The sequence below is a fragment of the Eleutherodactylus coqui genome, chromosome 12, assembly GCF_035609145.1.
Source record: "Eleutherodactylus coqui strain aEleCoq1 chromosome 12, aEleCoq1.hap1, whole genome shotgun sequence".
Lineage (NCBI taxonomy): Eukaryota > Metazoa > Chordata > Amphibia > Anura > Eleutherodactylidae > Eleutherodactylus > Eleutherodactylus coqui.
In genome coordinates, this window is record NC_089848.1 from 126,770,372 (window position 1) to 126,784,676 (window position 14,305).

Sequence of the window (14,305 nt, forward strand, 5' to 3'; positions counted from 1 at the left end):
CACTCAGTAGCTCTCAGCAGAGAGTCCCAGCCTCACTTACTGCTCAGCCTTAGGCTTCTGCACACTCAGTGGACTCTCACTAACCCAGGTCCGGCTCGCTCACTGTTTCTCAGCTATGCGGTGAGCAGCACCCTACAATTTATTCGACACCCTGTTTACCAGTATTTTTGGCGTATTACGCCAAACACAGGTTGCCCCTCCCGGTGGATACAGTCCCAGAAGGGGACACAAGCTCTTGTTTATTGGTTTCTAAAACTGTTTATAGCAATAGAATAACTTAAATAGTAAAAAACATCGTGTTTATGCCTCTTACTAACCCTACGTAGGTCAGGAACTCACATGTACGGCACGCTGCATCTAACGCAATAGCGCTGTCACTCCCTTTGTGACATTTTTTGTTGTGCATGATACAAGAAAGCAATACCGGTAAAAAGCAATTAATATAAGGGTGGACTAGATGGACCATGTGCTTTTTTTTTCTCCGTATGGCCGTTTTTTTCCGCGCACGAATAGGCACACAAAAAATCGCCCCTCACGCGTGGAAAAAAAAATCATGTGACCGGGTGAATTAAAGCTGTTTGAAGTAGCCCGCTCACACGATCTTAAGTGCGGGGTGCGTGTTTTCCAGCTCTCATGGAAATCTACGTAAAGCGCACTCCAAAGATAAGATAGGTCCTACCTTTGCACGCACCGCGGACCTTTAGTTGCACTCGCATGTCCTATCTTTGGCAGCTGTGAGTATTTTGTACATGTGAGCACTTTTATAGGAACGCACTGGTTCCAATAGACGCAATCTTTTTGCGCCTGCCTATTCGTGTGCTGAAACAATGCTTGTCTGGCCGAGGCCTACGGCTGTATTTACACGGGCGATTTTATCGTATGCGGATTTTGTGTTGCGAGAAGTATGCCCGCAAGTAGAACTTATTATTTTCCGTAGGTCTCTTTACATGCACAACTTTTCCTTTGCAGCAATGCTGTGAGATAGAAGAGTTGCAGCACGTCCCATGTTGGGGTGAAATCGCCTATTATTTGCTACAGGAGGCAGAAAACGCGCTTCCTAGTCGCAGGCCTTGTGATGTGCGATGCTTTTTTTCTCGCAAAACGTATCACATTCACAGAACAGTCGTATGTTCACAAGTCCGATAGCGGTCTGATATATCGCACTTGTGAACATACGAGGCGCTCGCCGGTGTGAATACAGCCTATGCTTTCTATGTATCAGGTGAAGTTGATTCCAGAGGACGTTCAGTCTGACTTTTTTATACTTTGGCGCTTGATAAAGAGATCCAAGTGCTCAATGGACTGTACGAAACATCACAGATGCAGAATGTATAAAGGGGACTTGTGGTCATGTGACCGGCTTTTCAGAACAGCGTTCCCATGAATTTGGCCAATGGAAAGTGAAATAGTAAATTCCTTCTATTTTCCTATTTTACTGATTGCAATATATTTTTGATAGGCTGGATAACCCCTCTAAGCTTCTGATGTCACTTACTTTGGTTAAAAGGGAACCTTCAGTATTATGAAATTAGCTTTGGGCGTGAATGGCGGGGAAGGCATGGTGGGACTCAAAGTGGGTTAGTAAGGGTATGGTTTCACCTTAGGCTTTGTTCCTACGAGTGTATATCGGCCGCCGTATATACTATGATCTGAGCAGTAAAAACTCGTGAAGGGTGCTGTTGTCCCTTCCCTCCCCCTTGCTCACCTCCTCTCTCCTCCCCTTTGGCTGATTGCAATGGGAGGAGGCAGGATGGGGGCAGAGCCAAGCGCCGCACCGTCCCACCTCCTCCCATTGCTGGCTGTGGACAAGGGGAGGGAGCAAGAGCTTAGCAATGAGAGGAGGCGGGATGGGGGGCACTTAGCTCCACCCTCTCCCACTGCAATCAGCCAGATGGGAAGAGAGAAGAAGGAGGAAGTTTAGTTGTCACACTAGTAAACTACCTCCCTTCTCCGGCCGCTGTCATTGGCTCCCATAGGAGCCCATGCAGCGGCCGACATATTCCAGCCCAAAAGATAGTTCCAGGACTATCTTTTGGGCCTGACGTAATATTGGCCGACTGGGTGCTTTTACATCACTGGAATACGGCCATGTGAATCCAATACATCAGATCACAGCATATATCGGCCAACCATGAAAACAGCGGGCCGATATACACTCGTGGGAACAAAGACTTAGGGAGAGCAGCTGGAAAGTGTGATGAGACTTATAAGGCCATGCATGCTCCTCTGGGAAATATGCAAATAGGAAGATGGAACAATACCTCTACAGCGCCACCTATTGCAGGACTTAAAGTGAGAACAAGGTAAGTAAAAGCAAGTGTCGGAACTAAAAGTTGACATTTTCTGCAGCATTAATCAGCGAACCCTAGGAAGCTCGTTAGAAGTGTTGTTTCTCTTTCAGGACCCTGCAGATTGCTTTGCTCTTGTTTATGGGTTTGGGTAGACTTACTGCGGAGCCATCTTGCTGTTCATTGCACATTTAGGATGTGTTTATCTTTTATATTATACTTCAACGGCCTTTTTTATTTGCCAAACAACTATGTTATTACCAAATAATGGTTCGCCGTGAATTGGATGCGAGTGCTTATTTATGGAGTCATTACGAGGCGCGTTCCATCAGCCCTAAATTATCAATTGTCTTAATCAGGCTGAGATAATGAAAGTGTTTAGCTTCAGCGATAACCATTTTCAGCTGCTGTATGTGAAGTCTGTGTCAAAATATCTCATTTTTTTTCTTTTAAAATGACATTTTTGGGGTTTTTCATCGGTCAATTCTTCGTTCCCCATCTGTAAACACAAGTAACTAACATCACACTGATATGTCCAAAATGGGTCAACGCCTTCGAAGAGCGATCCGAGAAGTCCATTCACAATAGTTGACCCGTGTGAGCAATAAAAAAAAAATTACAGCCACGTAATAAGAATGATAGATTGGTCCGCAGCAGCTTGCTGATGGTTTCCAGGTAATAAAAAACATGTAAAATCAGCAAAAAAAAAAATGGGGCTAAGCAGCATTCAGCTATACAGTACATTGTGTTTGAGTTTGCCACTGTTTCCAGATCTCTGCTTGCTGCCAGTGAATGATAGCACCCCTACAACCTTGCTCTTGAAAGCAGTGATTGTCAGACTGCTGTGAATGCACATACAGGGGATGGACAAAAATATGGAAACACTGTACGAAATGCATGCCTTAAAATCGGTCTCTACATGTTTTATTCAAATATGATTTACAATCCAATGGAACGTAAGTGGAGGAAATATTAAACAGATGCTGCCGGACAGAAGTGAACATCTGCCTGAGCAACAAGATTCCATTGGTCAGGGGTTGAACCACTCAGCTGCTGTTACCAGCTGGCTCCCAAAACCACCAGAGCAGGGCAAGAGGTGAAGTAAACACAAACTTAGTGGGAAAGCTCTCAGCCACGCAAGGGTCAAAGAGCAACTCAGTGCTAATGATTAAAATCCAATGCATTTTGTATGGTGTTTCCATATTTTTGTCCACCCCACGTGTACTCTGTAGCTTGCTCACTTTTTGAATTCATTAGATTCACCCATAGCCTTCGAACTCCTGCCTGGAAGATACTGTAGTATTTTCAAAGCCAATCTGAGGGGGCTCGCCTATAATTTGCAAACTCCCCGCCCAAGTAAGGGCACCTACACACAAACGGATTTGCATTGCAGAATCCGCGGTCGGCGACCATTCCTCAGATCCGCAGCAAATACCATTCGTTACATGCTATGGAAAAGCACTTGTTCCTGCACTCTTGTGGAATCGAATTTCCGCGAGCAGAGGACAAGTCACAGCATGTTCTATTTTAGTGCGGATTCCCCCCGGACGGCTTCCATTGAAGTCAATTGAAGCCCTCCGACCTGCGGCCCTTCCACAATTGACGTTGCAGACAGGTTGGGGATTCCGCGTCATTGCCTGGCGACGGCACAGGAAAAATACACATTAAAAAGAATTCTACTGTGCAAGGGCCGAGCTCAGGATCAGATCGGATCATGCTGCGGGCTCCCGTATGCGAATACGACCCGTTGGTGTTCAGCCAGCCTAAACATCTTTCACATAACCCACTTGTACACGTGGAGTGCTGGGAATTTGGACAATTGCTTTCCCTATGACTTATTATATGGTACAAAGTCCGGGTGTTACTCCGAAGAATCAAAGGGAGAAAAAAAGGGAAAATAATAAAAAAATATGTAAAAAAAACCATAAAAATCATTTTATGACATGTCTTATCTAATCAGTTTCTACATTTTTCCTCTGCTGTTGCGGCGGTGTGTGTGCGGTGTCACTTGTGATCTGGCTGCTCACAGAGAGTGCTGTACAATATGCATTCAGCCATCCCGGAACTCAATTACGGGGCCATGTAAAGCATTTGGATTCCAGAACGTAACAGGATGCCATAAAAAATAGGCATTAAACGCAATACGAGGTGTTTTTTATAATGCGGACATCAGTCACTGTCAGACTTGGGCATAAAAAAAGAAAAAAACGTGGAAGAAAATGACTTTCTTAGATTTTGTACAGACGCTCCTTCATGTCGTCCGATGTGTAAATCCTATGGAACTTCATATGGAAAATCATGTTGGTCAAAACGAGCAACAATTTTTAATGCGTTCCTATCATAAACCTGGTAAAAAAAAATGTGACTAATCCCAAAAAGTCCTTGTTGTAGTAACAGTTCCCATATTGTCCTGTGTGATTCGGTAGCTCCTCCCCTTTCATGTCAATGAGGTTGAGCCACATTACTAGATATACCCCATAGAAAAGAGCAGCAAAGACACAAATACCCCTTTTTCATAATCCCACATAACCCTTTGACTGTGTCTTCTACAACTTTGTGCCGGTGGTAAGGATTCAGGTTGCAATGTTTCGCCTTGTGGAGAGCATCACAAGGATGGAGGAAGCCTTACAGGCCATGAAATGCCTCCTGGGAAAAAGCTATGCAAATGAACAATAGAATAATATTCTCCACAGCACGACCTATTGGAAGGTAGCTACCCTATGAGTCAATACCTAACTGTTCTGCAGATGGGAGGATGATGCCTCTACAGCGCCACCTGCAAATCACTGCTGGACCTTATAACAAGCCTTGTAACAATGACTGGGAAGATAAGCCAAAACCAGAGACTTCTCCAGAAGGAAAAGATAAACCGTATACAGACAGCTCTTTGGGGTATTTTCCCTCCCCTCATTAGTCTGCAGAGGTTTGCTGGCTTGGCTAGGTGAGAGGCCTTTGATATGGGTCAGGAGGGGTAAGGTTTTACCTTAGGGAAAGCAATTAGAAGGTGTGAGGAGACTTATAAGGCCATGCATGCTCCTCTGGGAAATGTATGCACATGAGAAGTTGGTACACTGCCTCTGCAGTGCCACCTATTGGAAGGCAGCATTCCTGCATGTTTTAACAGGCTTTACTACATGACTAGGAACGTAAGCCAGACTAGACTATCCATGAACATACAGCTGTTTTGGGGTTCTTTTCCCCCCTTATCAATGCATAGTAGGGTTCTGATTGGCAGGGTGAGAGCCCAACAATGTGAGTCCAGGAGGGGTGGGCATAATGCATCTCTTTGTGTAGAGCACCATGAAGGTGTAGGGAGTCTTATATAGACCATGCAATGCTCTGTGGGAAAAAGCTACACAGCTCCACCTATTTGAAGGTAGCTACTCATGAGTAAAAAGGTCGGATATTAAAGGGGTTGTCCAAGAGTTTTATGATTTATGAACCACACCCAGACAACCCCTTTAATTCCTAGGGTGGCCACCTTCCAATAAGTGATGAGACATTATTTCATCATTACATGTATGACTTTTTCCCAAGGGTTATTGTATAGTCTAGACGTTACTACACCCTCGTGATGCTCTTCATATCCCCCAGCCAACTTACATTGATGGTCCCTCACCCAGTCAACCAGAACCTACTATACACTGATGAAGGCAAGAACCCAGAAACATCTGTATGCACAGCTCATGAGTATTCTGGTTTGGCTCACACCCCTAGTCAGGTTGCAAGGCTTGCTGAAAGGTCAGATATTGACTTATAGGGTAGCTACTACTCCTATAGGGGGCGCTTTGGAGGATTATTTCATCCTTCATTTGCGTAGTGATGGTGCTCAGAAAGAAATCAAACAGGTTCGTGCCATTTTTAGGTCATCAAGTAGGCTAATTAAATCAACCAAAAGATATAACAATCTACCCATATACTTTGGAAACGGCACCTTTTCTAGCAGTAATGCGTTATCGCATATAACCTTCAAATAATTGGTTCAAAATGTTACGCTCCAGCAGTCATGAGTAATAAAGTTCATTATTTTTCTTGGAGATAGTTTTTTCTGTGCTTCAGAAACTCATTAACCGTTTTCATCTTTTTGCAAAAAAAAAAATTAAATTAAAAAAGCTACAACTCCATTCGTGGGTTTTTGTATCGTTTTCCACATGTCTAATTACCAGACTTTGTTCAGATAGTTTGAAGAATGTATTGCGCCTGCAATTATTACATACCAGAAGCAATGTGATTATTACTTTAGATTAACATTCAGGTTATGCATTATTCATCACTTTGGACCTCTCCAAAGAATTTAAATGTTGGAATATGAACTTTGTGAACACAGAACGTTCCTGCAGATGGTATTAGTGACATGTTAGTACTGTGGTCTTCTTTTTTTGTGTGTGTTTCTATTCTTAGGGCAAGTTCACATGCAGATTTTAGTCGGTAAAACAAAAGGTCAGCAGAAATGATGGGATAGATGATGGGGGGAGGTGGAGGGGGGGGGGGGTAACGCCGTATTCACTAGTTGAAGGCTCTTGGGCCTGGATGCAAGAGATCAGCTTGCCCCCCACAACTTTCCTCTCTTAAGAAGCCCATTGATGCAACAGAAGCAGGCGCCTGCATTGCTAGAATCTTAAAAGATTAGGGTGAGGCTAAGTGTAGGGGGTTCCAATGCAAAATCTGTAACACTGCCCCCCCAACCATCAATGGGCCTTTTATAGCACTGATGTTTTCTTACATGATGAAGGGGCTTCTGGGTCTTTGAAATATAAATGTAATCCTTACAAGTGGTGAATTCTGACCCAAATTACTGCCACATATACAAGTTGTACAGCATGAACTAATGTTGTATAACCCCACCCCTGCTTAGTACCATTCACAGTGTAATTTGGCATCCTTATCCTTATCATGTACCTATCAAGTCTTTTCTATTGATTTAGTCATTAAGGAATCTGTACAAATGTTAATTGGAAATTTTATTTTTAAAATGTAATTATATGTTCAAAGAAACAGTGATTGTTATATATTAGTGTCTATGGTTGTTATATGTTAGTGTCTATGGCCCCACCCCTGCTTAGTAACATCTATAGTGGTGCTTGGCATCCTTGGCTTGTATACCTATTGAGCCTTTTCTATTGATACATTCATTTATTTATAAATATATCAATATTAATGTCTACCTGAAATGCTCCTTTCAAAATTTTTATTCAAAGCACCAAAACCAGCAACTAGAGATGAGCGAGCATACTCGTTAAGGGACAATACTCGAGCGAACATTGTCCTTTTCGAGTACCTGCCTGCTCGTCAGAAAAGATTTGGGTGCCGGCAGGGGTGAGCGGTGGGTTGCGGGAGTGAGCAGGGGAGAGTGGGGGAGGGTGGAGAGAGAGAGAGATCTCCTCCCCCCATTACCCCCGCTCCCCCCGCCGGCACCCGAATCTTTTCTGACAAACAGGCAGGTACTCGAAAAGGACGATACTGCCCTTAACAAGTATGCTCGCTCATCTCTTCTAGCGACATATCAATGTCTGTAGCTCCACCCCTGATTAGAAATACTTACACTAGTATTTACCATTCTAACCCTATGTGCCTATTGAGTCTATTCTATCGACTTATTTATTTATGAATATATTAATTAATGGAAATGTTGATTTGAAATCTTATTTTCAAAATTTAATTCTCTGTTCAAGGCACCTCAACTTGTTATATTTCCGTGTCTACAGCCCCACCCCCAGTGCCACCTACAGGGTTGTTCCTCATGCTTACCTCATGCATCTATTGAGTCTATTCTATTGATTTATTAGTAAATAAGTAGGAATTTTGCTTGAACATGTTACTTTTAGGTTTAGGCCAACAAAGCTTGTTCTAGTTTAGCGTTTATAGCCCCGCCCCCGCTTAGTAACAGCTACAGCGGCATTTGTCATCCTTATCTGCAAAATTGTGAATGCAGCTGTGGTCTTAACATCGGATGAGGTTTTTACAGAAATTGCCCAACAATTTATGTAGACACCATTTTTTCTCAAACTTTATGGGGAACAGACATTATTAGAGTCGATGACATTAGTGGAGCCTTCTGCCTACTTTATATTCACTTTTTGTCTAGCACGCATTGTGCTGTATGTCCCATATCTCCTTATTGTTGTGACTGTAATAATGATGGTATTTCCGACTCGGAATTTGCTTAAGAAAATTTCTGCTATCATTTACAATAGTGATGTCAGACTGCAGACAGGTTATTATATCCGTATATGCAGCTATTATTATTTATATCGAACCGTCTTGGTCCCAGCTGGGTACAGAATACCTGGGATCCATTCTAACAAGATAACTCGTCATCCCGGCGTCTTACATGTCAGTGTTACAATTTCCAATATTGCTCTGTAAATGTTTCTGTTGATCTTAATCTGGGTAACAGCATTTAATTTTGGCATTACTAGTGCAGACAGGGAAGATCCTTCCCAAAGTGTATTTATTCTTCTCTTCTATTCTGTACAGAGCCTCAACCTAATTTAATGTTCTCTCGTACAAGTGAGGCTTGACAAGCTCATAATATGCTTTGAATGTCTAAGCCTGCATTTTCAATTATAAACTGCATGTACTGCTTAACCAAGATACAGCGTGTCATTTACATTCCATATATCTTATCAATGTGCTTCTCTTGGCCTGTGTTTTTCTCTCCCGTCTTCTGTTAAAAAGTAATCTACCTGCTCTCTTTACTATGGGGGGGGGGGAGGGGGGGGTCTGTTTGGGGACCCATAATAACTTTTGACTTGGGTGCTCATTGGAAATGGGTTGTTATGTCCAAGCGGCATGCAAAACACCTCATCCGGGAAGGACGGATAAACACACAATATACTAATGTAGAAAACACAAAATATTGATAACGAAACAAAAAGTTGGGGAATGGGAAATTTGACTCTAACTTACTAATGCTATGAGACTTTACCTAAACGTGAGGCACCTATCTTGATGAGGGCGACTACATATCAGGTACTTGGGGTGACCCTGACTCTCCCTAGTTGGAATACAGGGATAATGTTTGCTACAGTATATAACAATGTATATAGTCTAGATGACAGCAAGCATGCAGTGAACGAGATGAAATACAAGTGCAAAAATAGCAAATCATCATGAGAGAGATGTTACAACACCCCAAATATCATGAACACTAAACCGGCTTATCTGGCAGTAGAAAGGACAGAAGCCGCCAACTTGACCAGAAACAACTTCAGACTAGAAGCATAACTGATGTCTTCCATGAGGAGGAGCCAGAATAATTGTACACAGACAGGTGCTGATTGGCTTGGACACATGCCTCCCGCCACTCCCCAGGCGACCAATTAATCTCTCACACCAGCAGAGAAGTGGTCACATCCGTACCCAATGACAAAAACTCACTGAGCATGTGCCATGTGGATTACATGGGCTGGGGATGACGCCATGATGTCACCCTGGTCCTGAACCGACAGGGTGAACAAGCCGTGAAATGAGCACTACTCAGTCTATAGATCTTTAGACCTAAAAGACTTATTGAGAGGACAGCCTTGAAGCCCTCTATTTGACCAGGAGCATCCACTCACTGTAAAAAGGCCCTTCTAGTCAATCTAAACCACCCCTTTTGTGGACGAGTGTGCGGACTGAGCTGCATTGTCTATGAATTGGGCTGATGTAACTATATGTATTGTTGGGATAAAGGAGTAGTTTAGGAAATGGATAAAATATTCTTCATCTACAGCCTGCGAGAAAACCTAGATTGTAACTAGCCTAGATGGATGGGTGGTGGGAGGAGGAGGCACAACCATGGGTGGGGGGCATAGCTCAAGGGACTTTACATAGGTCGCTTATCGGGCATGAATTCCCATTTGGTCAACAACCGGGCCATGTAAAGGCACCAATGTCTAATAACAATAATAATATCTTTATTTATATAGCGCCAACATATTCCGCAGTGCTTACAAAGTAGGGGAGAAAAGATACAAAAAAGCAAAGATACATAAACCACTATTACGTGTAGTAATCAATTGATGGAGACAGTAGGGAGCGGGGCTCCAAAGAGCTTACATACTACAGATAATGGGGTGATACAGAAGGTAAAGGGCTGGAGATGTGCACGGTGTGGGGAGGTGGAGATGCTATACACATAGACAATGGTCAGACTTAAGCCATATAGTGATTGAATTGGTATGACGCAGGGGGGCGGTTGGTGAGAGCTAGCAGGGGTTGCAATCAGCAGGACACGGAGCATGTTATCAGGCGGAGTACAGAGGGGTTTGGTTTAGGGGATGTGGTATGCCTCCCTGAAGAGGTGCGTTATAAAGAGCACGACTGAAGTTTTCGTGTCAGTGATAGCCCGGATATTTTTTGGTAGCGCGTTCCAGAGGACCAGTGCTGCTCGGAGGCGGGAAAAGGAGCTTCAAATCAAAGGGGCACTTAATTTGATTTCATTAACGGAGCGGAGGGCTGGGTGGTGGATTGAGATGAGAGGAAATGTAGGGCGGCGCTGCGCTGTGGAGGGCTTTATGGATGAAGGTAGTGAGTTTGAATTCTGTGCTTGCCGGGCAGCCAGTGCAGTGACTGGCACAGGGCAGAGGTGTCCGAGTAGCGGCTAACAGGAAGATGACCCTGGCTTACGCTTCCAGGATGGATGAATAGAAAGGTGAAAAAAAACAAAAATAGGGGTGGAGCTACCTGAAAGGGCGAGTGATTTGGAAAAATGATAGGTAGAGTAACGTGCAGAAGATGTGATTCTTCTCCGTCATTAAGATACTGGGTTGTGGAAAAGACCTAGTTGTTCGGGTGCAGCTAACCCAACGATAGTTGTCCTGGCAGGTGAGACTATTCTGATGGATTAGTGAAGAAAAAAAATGTGTTGGGTGCGGGCGCAGCTGACCGAAATATAAGGTTCAGTCCAATACAGGAAGTAAGCTCAGCTTCTCCGTTTTATTTTAAACCAGCCTAAAAAGACGCGTTTCAGGGCAGCGCCCCTTCCTCAGTTATAGCTGGGCATACACCTTGTGTTGGCTGTTGGTATGTGCATGATGTACCAGGCAGAGTTGTCAGTGAGTTGCAATAATCAAGCCGAGAGTGGATGAGGGCAGCAGTGAGTGTTTTTAGCGCGTCTGCGGTGGGAAAGGGGCAGATTCTTGCGATGTACTTGAGGTGCAGCCGACATGTTCGGGCGAGAGATTGGATGTAGGGGGTGAATGTGAGATCAGGGGTTGAATATAACCCCAAGACAGTGGGCATGCTGGGAGTTATGGTGCCACACACTGAGATAGAGATATCAGGATGAGGTCGGTTAGTGGAGGGTGGAAACACCAGCAGGTCAGATATTGAGAGGTTCAGTTTTAGATAGAGAGGGGACATAGTGTTAGAGACAGCGGACAGACAGTCGGTGGCGTTCTGGAGGAATATGATGTCACAGGAAGAGGTGTATAGGAGGAGAACCAGGAGAGAGCAGTGTCCTTTAGTCCAATGGAGCGGAGCACAGTGAAGAGAAATTTGTGGTCAACAGTGTCAAATGCTGCAGAGATGTCGAAGAGGGTCAGTAGGTAGTAGTCACCCCCCGATTTGGTTATCAGTCGAGTGCAGAGGGTGGAAGCCAGACTGTAGGGTGTCAAGAAGAGAGTTTTCTAACAGATAGCTAATAAGGTGGGAGTAAACGAGACGTACTAGTAGTTTGGACATGAAGGGGAGGTTGGAGATGGGTCGGTAGTTGGCAGCATCGGTCGAGTCAAGAGTCGGTTTCTTTAGTAGCGGGGATATGATAGTGTGTTTGAATGAGGAGGGTAAAATGTCAGAGGCCAGAGAGAGGTTAAATATAGTGGTGGGGTGGGAGAGAACCACCGGGGAGAGGGACTGGAGGAGGTGTGAGGGGAGAGGGTCACTAGTGCAGGTGGTGGGCGAGCAGTAGAGAGCAGTCTGGAGACTTCTTCCTCATTCATCAGCTGATTCTTCAGTTTCAGCTAGTATAACAATTCTCGCTGATCAGCGGTACATCTTCACATGTGAACAGGAAGATGTACAGTCAGCCTTTGGGGACAAATGATTATACTAGAGATTGTTTGTCTCCATAAGCCTGTGTAAAAGAAAAGAAAATGAGCACCAATTGACCTGGCACTATTATCACTGGGGGCCACTAAATTACTACTTGGACCACTGGGGTCCACTATACTACTGGGGGCTACTATTACTATTGGGGGCACTATTAATGCTAGGATCACTGGGGTCCATTAGTGCTACTGGGACCACTAGACACCACTGTTGCTACTAGGGGCCACTATTACTACTGGGGACACTAAGAGAGGGCATGATAACTATAGAGGCCGCTGAGAAGGGGCGCTATTACTATTGGAGCGGCTGTGGCTATCCAAGTCCCCTTGAAAATAAACCCTCCCCTCATTTAACCCACTAGGTAAGTTTTAATTAGAATGAAACATTGTATCCTATTTTCTGCTGTCTGAGCCTGGGTGCCTCCTATAGTCTGAATCATAAGGTATTCCATCTATGTCTGGTTGTCACACGGGGTATACGCTCCTTTGTTATATAGTTTCCACTGTAGAGGATTCTCTCTCATAGAATGAAATGACTGGGAGGACATTAATTAGCGATGAACTGCAGGATTCTTGTCTTCTAACCTTATATTTCTGTCTCTTCCAGACGTGTCTTATTCAATGACTCCTATTGTGGCCAAAGCGGATAAAACAGTTTCTATGGATTTACACGTTCCGAGGCACAGATGGAGGAGACGTTCTGTGGATACAAACCGGCCAAGTTTAGGTCATGATTTTTCTGACGGTGCGGGTCTGTCAGACCTCTTCCTGGATGACAATGACAATGGCACAGACATTGAGGTACAGTACCAGCGCTCATGTGATAATAGGACAATTCACTATGTGTACTATACACTGTGGGGGACCAGGAGTAAGCTTGTAGTATAATGTATGCTGGTGTATATTAGATGAAATGTGGGCACATGACCATGCCCCCTGAAACAAGGCTCCACCCATTTTATGGAAAAGTTCAGAGGTGGGCAGCATAAAAAACTGAAAAGTTACAATTTTGGCATAGACAGAAATCTGGCATGCAGGGCATAATAAATGTAGCCCCCTGAATGTATCTGATAACCATCCACATAAGCGCGTACATTGTGCGAGCACTTTAAAGTGGGTTGTCCATTTGTAAATTAGTGATAGCATAGTGTCAGGATAGGTCCCAGTTGTAGATTGGCAGGGCTCTACTGCCCAGGACCCAGTGGGATTAGCTGTTTATCAAGCAGTGCACTCATGCATACAGCTGATTTCTGCGGGAAGCAGACATAGCCGTTTTTACTGCTGTGGCCAGGCTTGGTATAAGAGAACTTTGCCTGTAATACCAAACCTCACCACTGCAGTTAGAATGGAGCTGTCTGCTTCTTGCAGAAATCGTCTCATTGCCCAAGTGCAGTGGCCCAGTGAAAAGATTAACAGTAGGGGGCTTGGGCAGCAGGCCACCACTGATCCACTATTGATGGTCTATCTACAGGATCGGTCATCAATAGTTTACAACTAGACAACCTTTAATGACCAAATGAGAAGAATGCTATTATAACTAGTTTTCACAAAGTTCCATCACATTAAAGACATTTTATCACTTCATCTTCATATGAGACAAGGGATTAATGTCTGAATATTGGGGGTCTGACTGCTGGGCCCCCAGCGATATTTAGATGGGTGCATTAAGGAGGTGGGTGCATGTGAATCCTCTATGTGAGTGGACAGGTGATGCATGGCGTCTACTGCTGCTTCACTCACTCCATAAGAGGGAGATTGCCAAACACATCAATCTCCACCTGTCCCATAGAAGTGAGTGGAGCAGCGGTTGAGCATGTGTACCGCCACTCCATTCACATGTAGCATTTGGGTGCACCAGTCTCAGGATCGTTGGGAGTGATATTGGTCAGACCGCCGGAGATCATTTATTCCCTATCCTGTGGCTAAGGAGTAAATGCCTTTAATGTGAAACACCCTTTAAAGGGGCATTCTGTCCTTTTTTTA

General features: G+C 44.2%; 1 protein-coding gene across 1 annotated transcript in view; it reads left to right on the forward strand.

The window, feature by feature from the left end:
* PLXDC2 (plexin domain containing 2) overlaps positions 1 to 14,305 on the forward strand; it is a 488,455-nt gene that overhangs the window by 154,263 nt on the left and 319,887 nt on the right. Inside the window, exon 2 of the mRNA XM_066585333.1 lies at positions 12,930 to 13,123. Within this exon, the coding sequence (XP_066441430.1) occupies positions 12,930 to 13,123 (194 nt within the window). The remainder of the gene's footprint in view (positions 1 to 12,929; positions 13,124 to 14,305) is intronic.